Source organism: Eubalaena glacialis, chromosome 2 (genome assembly GCF_028564815.1).
Source record: "Eubalaena glacialis isolate mEubGla1 chromosome 2, mEubGla1.1.hap2.+ XY, whole genome shotgun sequence".
Taxonomy (NCBI): domain Eukaryota; kingdom Metazoa; phylum Chordata; class Mammalia; order Artiodactyla; family Balaenidae; genus Eubalaena; species Eubalaena glacialis.
Genome location: NC_083717.1, coordinates 172,265,040 through 172,281,250, shown reverse-complemented (window position 1 = coordinate 172,281,250; position 16,211 = coordinate 172,265,040). Strand labels below are relative to the sequence as shown.

Here is a 16,211-nt window from a genome sequence, read left to right as displayed (position 1 = left end):
GACTTCTATTTGGGAATACTTTAATGGAATAAACAACAAAACTAATAACCTAGTGTCAGTATCAATAAAATTGATAGGAGATAGGAAAATGAGAAAGAAATTTGAGGGAGTGCGATCTGAGTATCAGGATAGGAATCCTGAGTCTGCCCCTCAACTGTGTGATATCGGGTAAGTTATTTTGACTCTCAGAGCCTCAACAATGTAACCTTAATATGAGTATGGTGGTAATGATACCAAACCAAGTACCCTCACAGGAGGGAGTGAGGCACATACGCAGCAATGCGTATGAAGGCACTTACAGCATCAGTAAGCACTATAGAAATGTTTTTACTTTCAATCCCTATAAAGAAAAAGTTCTTTGGAATTTGAAACATTCAAATATAAAGAAAGAGTTTTCCCATCCAGTGTCCTTGAAGGGGAGCCACATCTACATCTTTTCCATGATCTGAGTTGGGTGGTCAAGCAGGATTGAAGCATAGGTCATCGGTGGACATTTTATTGACTGAGGAAAGGGAATTCCAATCAAGAGCACCTCCATGAACTTAGTGTGCGATATCAAGGAAAAGGGAAAAAAAACATTGAGACTCTGCTCTCCTCAGCACCACCTGCTATGGGAAGATGGAAAGTCTTACACATTGAAGCTGCTTATCAGTCTTCATTTTCCAAGAAGCCTGGCTCTGACCTAAAAAGCTCCTTCCTGTACCATGTTCAGTGTTCTGAAAGCCCTGATGACATAACCAGCCACCTATTCACAGCAGAGAGAGGATCTTTAACCGTCCCAGTCAGCTCAGCCTCCCAGGGGACCTAGAGCTGGGGCTAAAATTAATTCCTCGGGCTCAACTCACCGTTCACCTCCCCTCTCTTGTCCCCTCCACTGCATTGTGTCAAGACAGCAATTAGAGGCTTTCTAAGGAACATTTGTCAGTGCCTGGATAATAACTCTGGGCTGATTCTTCTTTTATTTCCCTCTCCTGTTCCTTAGCCTTTCTATTTTCAGGTTCAAAGAAAGAAGCAGCTTTTGAGTTGTATCTCCCAGAATTAAGTGATATAAGATTCTGATGGCTATAGAACTATTTTCATTTTGGATCCTTCCTGATTCACAAAAAGCCAATGCTACATGCCATGGGCCCAGCTGGTTTCTGAATACTTCACAGTGGGATGTTTCAGTAGAGCCACATAAAATCCTATAAATGAGTATGAGAAGGTTCTGGAGTTGACCCACTCACCCTGGTGCACAGGGACCTGGAGAGCAGACACGGTTTCCTGAGAGCATGCCTTCCGAATGAGATGACGTAAGTGAATATTCTGTAGGAGTTATATTTCTCTACTGTTTAAACATCAGCTATAGACAAGTAGCACAGCTGAACTCCTCTTGCTGGTTTATAGACTTATCACTATTGATAAAACAGAATGGCTTGGAAAAAGAATGGATACATCATTTTTGCAGAAACTGTGTCAAGATTGCATGACCAGGTGGCTTTATTCTTTGATACCTAGATACAGGGGTTATTTTGATCTTATGGTTTAAAATAAATTAAATAAACATTGCCAGATTGCTCTAATGGAGCTTTAAATTTAGCAAAATGGATCCTTTCAGTAGCACAGGGAAGCAGGTGGGAGAGAAAATAAGGTATCCAAAGCTGAAAAAGTGAGCCACTCCTAGGAAGTCCTAGGCCAACTAGAATGCTGGACTGCCCAAAGCCATTTTCCAATCCAGGCAATGGAGTAAGGTGACAGCTCCTTTAAATACTCAGTATTCTTGGAGCTGCTTCATGGAAGCATATTGCCATTGTTGTTAGGAGGGCAGCTTCCTCTCATTACAAATGAGTCTTTTAGCACAGCTAAGAAAACTTTTCTTTTTTAAAAGAGGATTTTCGACTCCCCATCTCACAGTAACCACCTTTGTGTGGTTACTGGTACTGATCTTGGTAACATGACACTTTAAGAAAAGGAATAAATCTAAGATGACACAAGAAAGATGCTCATTTCTATCTATTCATTTTTCAAAATATCCCCCAATTTGCTATGGGAGCAATATTGGAAATTGTGCTCAGCTGGGAACAGGAGAATCTGGTCCTAGTTCTGTCCCTCATTTACTATTCTCTCATGACTATTCTCTCATAGAAAAAACACAATATCTCCCTGGGTCTCATTTTAAATTTGAAATGGAGAATAAAGATACCTACCCTACCTAATTTCCAGGCTATTTAATAGTCAAAATGAAGTAGTCTATATGAGTGAATATATAATAGCAAAAAATGCTACTCAAATGTTTGGTAATCCTCATAGCTAACATTCATTGAGTATTGACTTAACTGACCCAGCATTATGTTGGGTATTTTACATGCATATTCACATTAGCCCTAGAAAGTAAGTATTATCATCATCCCATTGTATAGACTCGGAAACAGAGACTTGGGAGGTTCAATATCTTGCCTAAGGTTTGGAACTGGATCACCAAATAGGAGGAATAAGCACTTACCTAGAGAACCAAGAAGCAGAGAGAGTAACAAATGAGAATGTGGGGAGAAAGAATCTGCTATATTTTGAAAGCATTATAGTGATCATCAGAGAAGAAAAGTCAGAACTGTTAGAAATTCTTACACTTAGTTTATAGTTGTTATAGTTTGAATTATTTGTGGGGACATGCACCAAATATTTTAGTGCTTAGGGCTTTCAAGGTCTTAATCTAGTGGGCCTCAGAATTATAGCTAATGGCACCAAGATCCCAACTCTAGCCAGTTGACTCCAAAGCCCATACTTATAACTGCTTTACTGTATCATGTCCTGTAATAATAACACATATTATTACCAAATGACAGTTACCAACAGTTACTAGTAATAATGGTTTTCAGTGGGAAGCAATGCCATTAAAGAAAGGTTTGTTCTGTTTTGAAAACATAGGAAGCAACCCGTAATTTGGAACTAAACATACAAAGAGATAGGCACACAGCAAGGGTCACTGGTTTTCTTACATATATGTGATTTTAAAAATGACCATTAAAGAGCCTTCTCATTGCTGGCAGCAAACTCAGAATTCTATATTGGCTCAGGGCAAGTGTTTAGCATCAATTTAGAATCTTTGAAATTCCTAATAGAAACACAACAGACCCTACAGCAACAGTATCAGGGCCAATGATAATATGCATAGAGAGGGATTGATTTTTCTTATGAACAAATTAACAGTTTTTAAGATTTCAGGCTATTTCGATTCCTCCCATCCCTCATCCCCCAGAGTTTAAGAAGCATTTAAAAATCAGGTCTATTAGTGTCTAGTGCATTTGGATGATGATGAGAATCCACAGTAGCTGCTAACACCTCTGGCTTTCTTCAAAGGCTCAAAGGTAAATGCATACGGTCATTTTTGGGCCTTAATCTAAGAAGTGCTAAGAGTATGTCAAAAGACTCCCAGCAGAGACTGAGCTGGATACGGTACAGAGACTGAGATGGTAGATAAATGAGTGGGTGGGGCTTTTTGCTTCAGTATTTTGGGGGTCTTGTATGCTCTTTGTGAATGCTCCCATAATTCTTACAGCAGACATAGGAAGACTCTGGCTAATAGAGGAAAAACCCAGTAGCACAGTTACTTCTAATTGGCATTTAAAGAAAAGTAATGTTAACTTAGGCATGAAAAAATAATCACAGCCTTCAAGTCATTCAACATTCTTGGGCCACAAATAGGCAAATTTACATATTTCTCTCAAGTGTGATGATTATTAGCTAAAGGGCTCTTACATTTCTGGAAATGTGCTTCCAGCTTCCTTACCTCTGTGCTCACCTCACTATAGAGGAAGTAAGAAGATAACAGTGAGAAAATGATGGGCAGTTTGGAGTGTAGGAGATAGAGAGTTAGACATAGAATAAATGCCCACATTAGTGACAAGTTCAATATTCTGAGCTATTCTCTTGCATCTACCAGGTGATAATGTAATGATGGAGCAAAGGCCTTTAGCCAAAGTATTTTCCCTTCCATTCCTGGCACTTTTATGATCAGGGTTCAGGGCTCTTTCCTGGTAGAAGTGAGAGATGAGAGGGAAAGCTAAGGGATTCTTTGAATGATCTTTTTAAAGACGGCAACCTTTCCCCCCATTGTCCTTGATTTGGCCATCTGGCTCTGGGAGTTTGCTGGAGAATGCTCCTTGACTATAAAATTTAAACAGATGATTAACCCCTCTCCCTCCCACACCAGCATGCCTGTTATTAAAATGCCTACTAGGACCAACCTCTGAAAATCAAGGCAGGCTAGTGTAAGTGAGAGCAAAAACTGGCAAAGTCAACGAAATGAATGGAATTCCACCCTTAGTTTTTCTCTCATTGTTACCCTGACTTGATGTTCATCATCTCAAGTTTAATAAACTTCCTTTCACAGTCTTTCTGCCATCTCTGGCCATCTGTATGTTCAATCACACCTGACTAAATGGCACCACAAAGCCCAGATCTCATATTGATTATTCCATGATTACTGACAATAGTTTATTTTAGAGATGGTGTACCCTTCCCTCCATTGCTCATCATTTGCAGTGCCCCGGAAAATCCATAATCATTGTATTTGGTATGAGCCAGTCAGCAGTATTAATCAGATGGACAAAAGAAGTGTTCAGTGCATAGTTAGTAAGTCTCCAGAAGCTCCCTATACTGGACCAAGTCTGAAAGAAATAACTTATTTTTTCATCCAAAAAATATGAATGTGTGCTTAATATTCAGTGTTTTAATGATTGGGTGACAGTCATGAGAAAATCACCAGTTAGAAGTAAGAATGGGAGAACAAAAGAGAGTCTGGTCATTGAGAGTAAAACATGTACCTGTGGGATAATGCTCATTCACTGGCCAGTTATCCACCTGAAGCGTGGCGTTGCCGCCGTTCCTGGTAAAGCGCACCACGTGGTATTTGCCATCATTTACCGGGGTCCTGTCCTCTTTGATGGAGATGTCAACTGTGCCAATATTGAAGACAACTCCAATCTTCCCCTGTTCCTATAATAAAGAAACACAAAAGGCAAGTTATCCCTAACCACAAGGTTTTCTCCCTTTAAAATTGATCCTCCAACTAACAATGAATCTGTAGGTACCCAGAGAGAGCTGTCGGCTTGAAGTTAATAATAGTATCTTACATTTCTCCATGGGCTTTCATCCTGAACATAAAAGCCAGTGGTACAAAACCACCCAAATTGCTCTCAGAGGCTGCACTGCACAGGTTACATCATTTGATTGCCCTCAACAGATATCAAAGCTGGAACCACAGAACTACCTAACAAGTGAGTAATGACACTGCAAGGTTCTGTGAGATGAATTAGGCATGTTTTCTAGAAGAGGCTAATCAGACACCGAATTGTAGGTTACTTCACAATTCAGATTTAGGATTAAAGAGGAAATGCAAGCCTGCTTGCACTCTGGGGGGCAACCAAGGCCAAGAGGAGGTGTACAGAATGGTTAGGAGCCAATACCATAGGAGCTAGCACTATAGACTTACTCTTGGTGATACTTTCTGTAGGTATAAAGCACATAGGAAATGTCTCCTCAGTGGGGCCCAGTGAAACTGAACTGGGGTTTTCCAAGTCAGATGCTGGCACCCTTCCCACACTTGTAGCCCTATTCCTAAGGTTAAGCCAAAGAAGGAGGTAATATTCAGTGCTATCGCTTTATGTTACACAGCAGAAGAGAATCTCTGTGGCCCTACATAGACTTCTGAGAGGGAAAACACAATGAATTCCAGCAGAGTAACATTAGGGCAATGAAGGTGATGATTATGGTGATGGTGGTGGTGGTGACATCAACCACCTCCTGGGAAGTGCCCAGAAACACTGAAATATAAATAACAATGTTATTAAAACTCTTACTCTTCTCCTTTAATAACCTATGACTAAGAGTTGGAATTAGTATTCAGAAGAAGACATAAAATGAAAGTAACCTCACGGATCAGATATAATCAGTCTCTCTCAAACTCTCTGAAAGGTATCAGCATGCAGGGTGTCAGGAGGAAATGGGCAAGGAGAGAAAAGAAACATCTTTCTCCACTTCTCTAATAGTCTGGCTTATTGGCAAACAGTTGGTTGGACTTTCAAAAACAATAAAATTGAGTTGTGATTCTGATGTTCTACAAGACTGAGTCACAATATTTGTCCACATAGTCTCTGTTATCTTCTATTTCCTTCTATTCAAGAAGAAGGAGAAGGAGGAAGAGGAGGAGGAAGGGAAGGAGAAGGATATGGGAAAAGAAGTCCAGAATCCACACCAACCAAGACATAGGAAAGATTCCACTGAATCTCAAGTTTAGTTATTTTGGTTCATTCATTCATTCATTCAATATATAAATACACTATTTATTAAGCACTCACTATGCTTAAAGTCAATAAATTGAGACTTCTGGTGAGATTTTAGGTACTGGTTTCCATATAGTTTGCTAGACTTCACTTATTTTTCCAAAAGACAGGCTTTCCTTAACTAGCCAATTTTCCTTTAGTTATGTGAACACATCTTGTGCCCAATAAAAGAATGAATAAGTACCTCGGAGCCTTAATCATAAAAAGTTGGAATCTAGGCTGATCAAAAGAGGCTGATTTCAGCATGCAGGGATGCTGAGATACAGGGTGGACATCATTGCTTTCTTTGTGCCCTGATAGCACAGCACACAATGTAAAATGATGTCTGCAATTCCCATGTTCTGTTCTCTGGGAGAAGCAATTCAGGTGCCTCCCCAAATGGTGACTAAACATACTCATTTTCTTAAGTTTCTAAGAAACAGGATTTCTTAAATCCCTGTTTATTGAGACACTGTGTTTTCAGCTTTGTTTTGTTTTGTTTTCCTATCTCTGCACCTCCAGCACTAAACAAAATACCTACTATTAAAACATGATGCATGGATAAGTGAACCTGGTGATCGGTTCTTTTGCATCTTTCATGCCCATAATTAATAATATTATGATCCATTTTATTCTTTCTCCTTAATTCTCTGGGAATGCAGAAATGACAATATGACTTTTCTGCTTTCTCTTAAAGAGTTGGCATGCACTTCTAAGGATGTGTGTGTGTGTGTATGTGTGTGTGTGTGTGTTGGTACCTAATCACCCTCGTGCCTAAATAAGCAAGGCTATAATAACCTGAGTCATAATCTTTTTAGCAGAATTGAAGGACTGGAGGAGTGAAAAAACCATGACTGCAGATACCATTACTCCTCTGCCCACCCCACAAATGTGGACTGTTTATTGCATCACTGTTCTTCAATGAGAAACCACTGTATAAATCCTGGATGCATGTAAAGGACTGCTGGTGATTCAATTCACCTCAGTCACTAATTAATCATGGATGGAGGACAGTTTTAGGGGGAGAGAGGAGACCTTTAAACCAGCCTTCTGCAGCTTTTCAGCAACAGCAGTGGCAAAGTACAGTTCTGGCTCATGGAGTAGGCTGATCAGTGAGATATATTCTTGGGCAGATTTTCTGCAAGACCCATAATAGATTCAGGAAAAGAGAAGATTTAATCTCTGCCGGAATAAATATTTGGTCCTTATCTTAGGTGCCACACATTTGCTATCACAATCACTGTTTGGGGAAGGTCTTCTTAATCCTGCTAGCACGTTGCCAATGTCAGTGGAGACACTTACCCAGATGTTTCACTGTGTTTCCTGCAGTGGTAAATGTGCCTGTGCTGGACCTCAGATGTGGTCTCTTCACTCGCAGTAATGAAATCTCTAATGAGATTTCATTACTGCAACCTCCTTTCATTTGTCATGGGACCACAGTGGCATTATAATCTGTGGCTAACTGCTTTGTCTCAGTTCATTATAAGCTTTGTGACAAATACCCAAACAGTTGCCCAGGCTTGAATCCATCATGCTCAGCTGCCATGAAAATAAAGTCTGCTGGCTCATGTGTCCAGAGAAGAGATGATGTGAAGGATAAAAAGCACTGGCTTTGGAGTCAGCCCTGACTAACCCGGGGCAAGTTACTTAACTTTTCTGAACCCATTTCTTGATAATATATTATGGGGATAGGATACCAGCTTTACATACTTTGGAGGGCTGTTATAAGGCTGAAATGTTATAATTAACATGACAGTACTTTATAAATAATAAAATATTATACCAATATAAGGTATACATGAGATCAAGAGAAGGAACCATCCAATCATTTGACTATTTAAAACACTGTGATTGCTGGAGAAGTTCATTGGTTCGATATGATAAACATGGGTTTTAGCATGTCTTGGTTCAAATAATACCTCTGATTCTTAAAGCTGCATGACCTGGGGCAGGTTGTTTAACTTCTGGTGTTTCTTTTATAAAGGATCACGTGGAGGGAGAAAGGCAAATTGCAGTGAGGATTTTAGGAGAACATATAGGTGTGAAGCACCTGGCACAAAGCTATGCATATTTTGGGACCTCAGTAAATGTAAGTCACCTCTTCTCTTTCTTCCCCCCCGTTAGTGTAGTTGACACGAGTGGCATGAGCCAAGGACTGGTTGGCTTGGCAACACTGTCATGAAGAAATATTGTAAAAATAAATGTAAATTTCAGTAAATAGAACACTAAAAAAAACAACATTTGCACGGTTGATTTCCTGCCACGATTTGGTAGTTGCTCTCTCTCCACGTTCCTTGGTGTCTTTTATAAGCCTCTCCAAGATAAGCAAAAGTGTAGGTGCAAAAACAGCATGACTATAAATTTTAATAACTCCATACCCTTCACCACTAAAGTTGCTACCAAGGCAATCACTTCAATCTGTGTTACTCCTTGATATTAAAAACAAGATAAGTGGTAAATCAGAAGACATTACCAAAGAATCCTCAAGTGCATTCAGGGAAAAACTGGCTGTCTTTAAATAGCCAGTAAGTCATTCTTTATCAGTAATGACTCTATGAGCCCACATGGTTCCTCAAATTAGGCCAGCTCCACCTTTCCGATCCTCCATCAGCCAAATAGCACTGATTGCTACGGAGGTGACCCAAGAGATGCTACCAACACCAGGGTCAGATTTCAGGAGCAGAAATGCTCAGGGGCAAGAAATATCCTCAGGAATAAAGATCTCCCGGAAGGCGATCTCTTCATTCATTCCAGAGAGCCCCAGGGGAAGGCAAAATGCATCATCCGCTATTTTAGAAAATTGCAGCTGACAGAAACAGAACTGGGGCTCTCAAATGTGTGCCAGGACGCTATGCAAAGGAAGCAATTCTCAATATCTTAACTTCCAGGCTTCACCCAGAATTTGTGAGTTCAGTGCTAGGCGGTAAAACAAGGCGAACAACATGAATGTGAGCCTTCTTGGGGCCAGACACCGTCAGGTCTGCCATACTCATTTCAGAGTCTGGCTTATAGTAAATAAAGTAATCAGTGGCACTGTTTACCACATTTTGGTAGTTCTCCTCCATTATGGGCTCATAGGAGAGAGAAATTCTGGGTCCGCTTGTGATGGGTAGGGCCAATGGACCAGTGTTGACCAATAAAATCAGGTGTTACTACTGAGCCATCCGTTTAATTGCTGGTTTGAGACCTGCCAGAATTTTCCCATTTGCTCTGAACCACTGCACTCAGCAAATTCCTAGTAGTGACTTCTTTGTCAGTCTGGGTCATTGAGTGAGGATGACAACAAGCCACACTACAATCGACATGGAACATGTGAGGAACAAAGCTTGGTTGCTTTATGCCACCAAATATTGGTATTTGAAGCTGTTTGTTACTGCAGCATAACCCAGACTATCTGGATGATGGAGTAGGTGCTCAACAAGTATTTTTAACATAATAATTTTCAAATTCCCACAATTACCCTTAAAATTTTTTTTTTGAATGTAGAAGCATTTAGGAGAATCCAGCTATATTTTATTAAGCCAGACATGAAAGAGATTTGCAAAGATGTAAAACAATGCCATTATCAGTAATTTTTAAAATACTGCTTTTCAAAAATTATGTTATTTATGTGAACATGAATTGGGCTTATTACTCATTTCTAAATGGATTAATAAACAGCTATTTTAAATGTTTCACGGTTTTAATTTCTAACAGGGTAAACATCACTAGATATAACTCACGTTAACAAAAGCTCTCTGGGCTTCTCATCATTTTTTTAAGTTTAAAGGGGTCCTAAGACCAAAAGATTTGAGAACTGCTACGTTAGCTGATCTGGAAGGTTTATTCCACTTCAAAAACTTCATTATACTCTTGTGTTCAGAGTTCCAGGCAAAACAATAAAAAATTAGATTTGTTCTATCTTTTCATTCTAAGACATAGCCTAACAATTTAGTACAAAAATTGAATTTTACGTACATTTCTTTTATTTTTTTTAATTTTTGAATTTTATTTTATTTATTTTTTTATACAGCAGGTTCTTATTAGTCATCCATTTTATACACATCAGTGTATACATGTCAATCCCAATCTCCCAATTCATCACACCACCAACCCCACCCCCCCCGCCGCTTTCCCCCCTTGGTGTCCATATGTTTGTTCTCTACATCTGTGTTTCAGTTTCTGCCCTGCAAACCGGTTCATCTGTACCATTTTAATAGCCACATATATGCGTTAATATACCATATTTGTTTTTCTCTTTCTGACTTACTTCACTCTGTATGACAGTCTCTAGGGCCATCCATATCTCTACAAATGACCCTATTTCGTTCCTTTTTATGGCTGAGTAATATTCCATTGTATATATGTACCACATCTTCTTTATACATTCATCTGTCGATGGGCATTTAGGTTGCTTCCATGACCTGGCTATTGTAAGTAGTGCTGCAATGAACATTGGGGTGCATGTGTCTTTTTGAATTATGGTTTTCTCTGGGTATATGCCCAGTAGTGGGATTGCTGGATCATATGGTAATTCTATTTTTAGCTTTTTAAGGAACCTCCATACTGTTCTCCATAGTGGCTGTATCAATTTATATTCCCACCAACAGTGCAAGAGGGTTCCATTTTCTCCACACCCTGTCCAGCATTTGTTGTTTGTAGATTTTCTGATGATGCCCATTCTTACTGGTGTGAGGTGATACCTCATTGTAGTTTTGATTTGCATATCTCTAATAATTAGTGATGTTGAGCAGCTTTTCATGTGCTTCTTGGCTATCTGTATGTCTTCTTTGGAGAAATGTCTATTTAGGTCTTCTGCCCATTTTTGAATTGGTTGTTTGTTTTTTTAATTTTGAGCTGCATGAGCTGTTTATATATTTTGGAGATTAATCTTTTGTCTGTTGATTCATTTGCAAATATTCTCTCCCATTCTGAGGGTTGTCTTTTTGTCTTGTTTATGGTTTCCTTTGCTGTGCAAAAGCTTTGAAGTTTCATTAGGTCCCATTTGTTTATCTTTGTTTTTATTTCCATTAATCTAGGAGGTGGAAAGATCTTGCTGTGATTTATGTCAAAGAGTGTTCTCCCTATGTCTTCCTCTAAGAGTTTTATAGTGTCCGGTCTTACATTTAGGTCTCTAATCCATTTTGAGTTCATTTTTGCGTATGGTGTTAGGGAGTGTTCTAATTTCATTCTTTTCCATGTAGCTGTCCAGTTTTCCTGGCACCACTTAGTGAACAGACTGTCTTCTCTCCATTGTATATCCTTGCCTCCTTTGTCATAGATTAGTTGACCATAGGTGCGTGGGTTTATCTCTGGGCTTTCTATCCTGTTCCAATGATCTATGTTTCTGTTTTTGTGCAAGTACCATATTGTCTTGATTACTGTAGCTTTACAGTATAGTCTGAAGTGAGGGAGTCTGATTCCTCCAGCTCCGTTTTTTTCCCTCAAGACTGCTTTGGCTATTTGGGGTCTTTTGTGTCTCCATACAAATTTTAAGATTTTTTGTTCTAGTTCCGTAAAAAATGCCATTGGTAATTTGATAGGGATTGCATTGAATCTGTAGATTGCTTTGGGTAGTATAGTCATTTTCACAATATTGATTCCTCCAATCCAAGAACATGGTATATCTCTCCATCTGTTGGTATCATCTTTAATTTCTTTCATCAGTGTCTTATAGTTTTCTGCATACAGGTCTTTTGTCTCCCTAGGTAGGTTTATTCCTAGATATTTTATTCTTTTTGTTGCAATGGTAAATGGGAGTGTTTCCTTAACTTCTCTTTCAGATTTTTCATCATTAGTGTATAGGAATGCAAGAGATTTCTGTGCATTAATTTTGTATCCTGCAACTTTACCAAATTCATTGATTAGCACTAGTAGTTTTCTGGTGGCATCTTTAGGATTCTCTATGTATAGTATCATGTCATCTGCAAACAGTGACAGTTTTACTTCTTCTTTTCCAATTTGTATTCCTTTTATTTCTTTTTCTTCTCTGATTGCCGTGGCTAGGACTTCCAAAACTATGTTGAATAATAATGGCGAGAGTGGACAACCTTGTCTTGTTCCTGATCTTAGAGGAAATGCTTTCAGTTTTTCACCACTGAGAATGTTTGTTGTGGGTTTGTCATATATGGCCTTTATTATGTTGAGGTAGGTTCCCTCTTTGCCCAGTTTCTGGAGAGTTTTTATCATAAATGGGTGTTGAATTTTGTCAAAAGCTTTTTCTGCATCTATTGAGATGATCATATGGTTTTTCTCCTTCAATTTGTTAATATGATGTATCACGTTGATTGATTTGCATATATTGAAGAATCCTTGCATTCCTGGAATAAACCCCACTTGATCATGGTGTATGATCCTTTTAATGTGTTGTTGGATTCTGTTTGCTAGTATTTTGTTGAGGATTTTTGCATCTATATTCATCAGTGATATTGGCCTGTAATTTTCTTTTTTTGTAGTATCTTTGTCTGGTTTTGGTATCAGGGTGATGGTGGCCTCATAGAATGAGTTTGGGAGTGTTCCTTCCTCTGCAATTTTTTGGAAGAGCTTGAGAAGGATGGGTATTAGCTCTTCTCTAAATGTTTGATAAAATTCACCTGTGAAGCCATCTGGTCCTGGACTTTTGTTTGTTGGAAGATTTTTAATCACAGTTTCAATTTCATTACTTGTGATTGGTCTATTCATATTTTCTATCCTGGTTCAGTCTTGGAAGCTTATACCTTTCTAAGAATTTGTCCATGTCTTCCAGGTTGTCCATTTTATTGGCATAGAGTTGCTTGTAGTAGTCTCTTAGGATGCTTTGTATTTCTGTGGTGTCTGTTGTAACTTTTCCTGTTTCATTTCTAATTTTATTGATTTGAGTCCTCTCCCTCTTTTTCTTGATGAGTCTGGCTAATGGTTTATCAATTTTGTTTAACTTCTCAAAGAACCAGCTTTTAGTTTTATTGATCTTTGTTATTGTTTTCTTTGTTTCTATTTCATTTATTTCTGCTCAATCTTTATGATTTCTTTCCTTCTGCTAACTTTGGGTTTTGTTTGTTCTTCTTTCTCTAGTTCCTTTAGGTGTAAGGTTAGATTGTTATTTGAGATTTTTCTTTTTTCTTGAGGTAGGCTTGTATAGCTATAAACTTTCCTCTTAGAACTGCTTTTGCTGCATCCCATAGGTTTTGGATCATCGTGTTTTCATTGTCATTTGTCTCTAAGTATTTTTTGATTTCCTCTTTGATTTCTTCAGTGGTCTCTTGGTTATTTAGTAACGTATTGTTTAGCCTCCATGTGTTTGTGTTTTTTACGTTTTTTTCCCTGTAGTTCATTTCTAATCTCATAGCATTGTGGTCAGAAAAGATGATATGGTTTCAATTTTCTTAAATTTACTGAGGCTTGGTTTGTGACCCAAGATATGATCTATCCTGGAGAATGTTCCGTGCGCACTTGAGAAGAAAGTGTAATCTGCTGTTTTTGGATGGAATGTGCTATAAATATCAATTAAATCTATCTGGTCTATTGTGTCATTTAAAGCTTCTGTTTCCTTATTTATTTTCATTTTGGATGATCTGTCAATTGGTGTAAGTGAGGTGTTAAAGTCCTGAACTATTATTGTGTTACTGTCAATTTCCTCTTTTATAGCTGTTAGCATTTGCCTTATGTATTGAGGTGCTCCTATGTTGGGTGCATATATATTTATAATTGTTATATCTTCTTCGTGGATTGATCCCTTGATCATTATGTAGTGTCCTTTCTCATGTCTTGTAACATTCTTTATTTTAAAGTCTATTTGATCTGATATGAGTATTGCTACTCCATCTTTCTTTTGATTTCCATTTGCATGGAATATCTTTTTCCATCCCCTCACTCTCAATCTGTGTGTCCCTGGGTCTGAAGTGGGTCTCTTGTAGACAGCATATATATGGGTCTTGTTTTTGTATCCATTCAGCGAGCCTGTGTCTTTTGGTTGGAGCATTTAATCCATTCATGTTTAAGGTAATTATCAATATGTGTGTTCCTATGACCATTTTCTTAATTGTTTTGTGTTTGTTTTTGTAGGTTTTTTCCTTCTCTTGTTTCCTGCCTAGAGAAGTTCCTTTAGCATTTGTTGTAGAGCTGGTTTGGTGGTGCTGAATTCCCTTAGCTTTTGCTTGTCTGTAAAGCTTTAGATTTCTCCATCGAATCTGAATGAGATCTTTGCTGGGTAGAGTAATCTTGGTTGTAGGTTCTTCCCTTTCATCACTTTAAGTATATCATGCCACTCCCTTCTGGCTTGTAGAGTTTCTGCTGAGAAATCAGCTGCTAACCTTATGGGAATTCCCTTGTATGTTATTTGTCATTTTTCCCTTGCTGCTTTCAATGATTTTTCTTTGTCTTTAATTTTTGCCAATTGATTACTATGTGTCTCGGCGTGTTTCTCCTTGGGTTTATCCTGTATTGGACTCTGTGTGCTTCCTGGACTTGGGTGGCTATTTCCTTTCCCATGTTAGGGAAGTTTTCGACTATAATCTCTTCAAATATTTTCTCTGGTCCTTTCTGTCTCTCTTCTCCTTCTGGGACCCCTATAATGTGAATGTTGTTGTGTTTAATGTTGTCCCAGAGGTCTCTTAGGCTGTCTTCATTTCTTTTCATTCTTTTTTCTTTAGTCTGTTCCACGGCAGTGAATTCCACCATTCTGTCTTCCAGGTCACTTATCCGTTCTTCTGCCTCAGTTATTCTGCTATTGATTCCTTCTAGTGTAGTTTTCATTTCAGTTATTGTATTGTTCATCTCTGTTTGTTTGTTCTTTAATTCTTCTAGGTCTTTGTCAAACATTTCTGGCGTCTTCTCGATCTTTGCCTCCATTCTTTTTCCAAGGTCCTGGATCATCTTCACTATCATTAGTCTGAATTCTTTTTCTGGGGGTTGCCTATCTCCACTTCATTCAGTTGTTTTTCTGGGGTTTTATCTTGTTCCTTCATCTGGTACATAGCCTTTTCATCTTGTCTATCTTTCTGTGAAAGTGGTTTTTGTTCCACAGGCTGCAGGATTGTAGTTCTTCTTGCTTCTGCTGTCTGCCCTCTGGTGGATGAGGCTATCTAAGAGGCTTATGCAAGTTTCCTGATGGGAGGGACTGGTGGTGGGTAGAGCTGACTGTTGCTCTGGTGGGTGGAGCTCAGTAAAACTTTAATCCGCTTGACTGCTGATGGGTGGGGCTGGGTTCCGGCCCTTTTGGTTGTTTGGCCTGAGGCAACCCAACACTGGAGCCTACCTGGGTTCTTTGGTGGGGCTAATGGCGGACTCTGGAAGGGCTCACGCCAATGAGTACTTCCCAGAACTTCTGCTGCCAGTGTCCTCATCCCCAAGGTGAGCCACAGCCAGCCCCCGCCTCTGCAGGAGACCCTCCAACACCAGCAGGTAGGTCTGGTTCAGTCTCCCCTGGGGTCACTGCTCTTTCCCCTGGGTCCCGATGCACCCACTACTTTGTGTGTGCCCTCCAAGAGTGGAGTCTCTGTTTCCCCCAGTCCTGTCGAAGTCCTGCAATCAAATCCCCCTAGCCTTCAAAGTCTGATTCTCTGAATTCCTCCGCCCATTGCTGGACCCCCAGGTTGGGAAGCCTGACATGGGGCTCAGAACCTCCACTCCAGTGGGTGGACTTCTGTGGTATAAGGGTTCTCCAGACTGTGAGTCACCCACCCAGCAGTTATGGGATTTGATTTTACTGTGATTGTGCCCCTCCTACCATCTCATTGTGGCTTCTCCTTTGTCTTTGGATGTGGGGTATCATTTTGATGAGTTCCAGAGTCTTCCTGTCGCTGATTGTCCAGCAGCTAGTTGTGATTCTGGTGTTCTCACAAGAGGGAGTGGGAGCACGTCCTTCTACTCTGCCATCTTGGTTCCAATCCCCCCTCCAAATTTTATAGGTTAAAAAGATCAAGATTCAGACAACTAAGAATTCACACAAGTACTAAA

At 39.4% G+C, this 16,211-nt stretch overlaps 1 protein-coding gene across 9 annotated transcripts in view; it reads right to left on the bottom strand.

The window, feature by feature from the left end:
• The window catches only part of NRXN3 (neurexin 3), a 1,616,108-nt gene that overhangs the window by 184,752 nt on the left and 1,415,145 nt on the right, over positions 1 to 16,211 (bottom strand). For all 9 annotated transcript variants that reach the window (XM_061182764.1, XM_061182765.1, XM_061182762.1 and 6 more), the window contains one exon: positions 4,803 to 4,974. In XM_061182764.1, the coding sequence (XP_061038747.1) occupies positions 4,803 to 4,974 (172 nt within the window). The remainder of the gene's footprint in view (positions 1 to 4,802; positions 4,975 to 16,211) is intronic.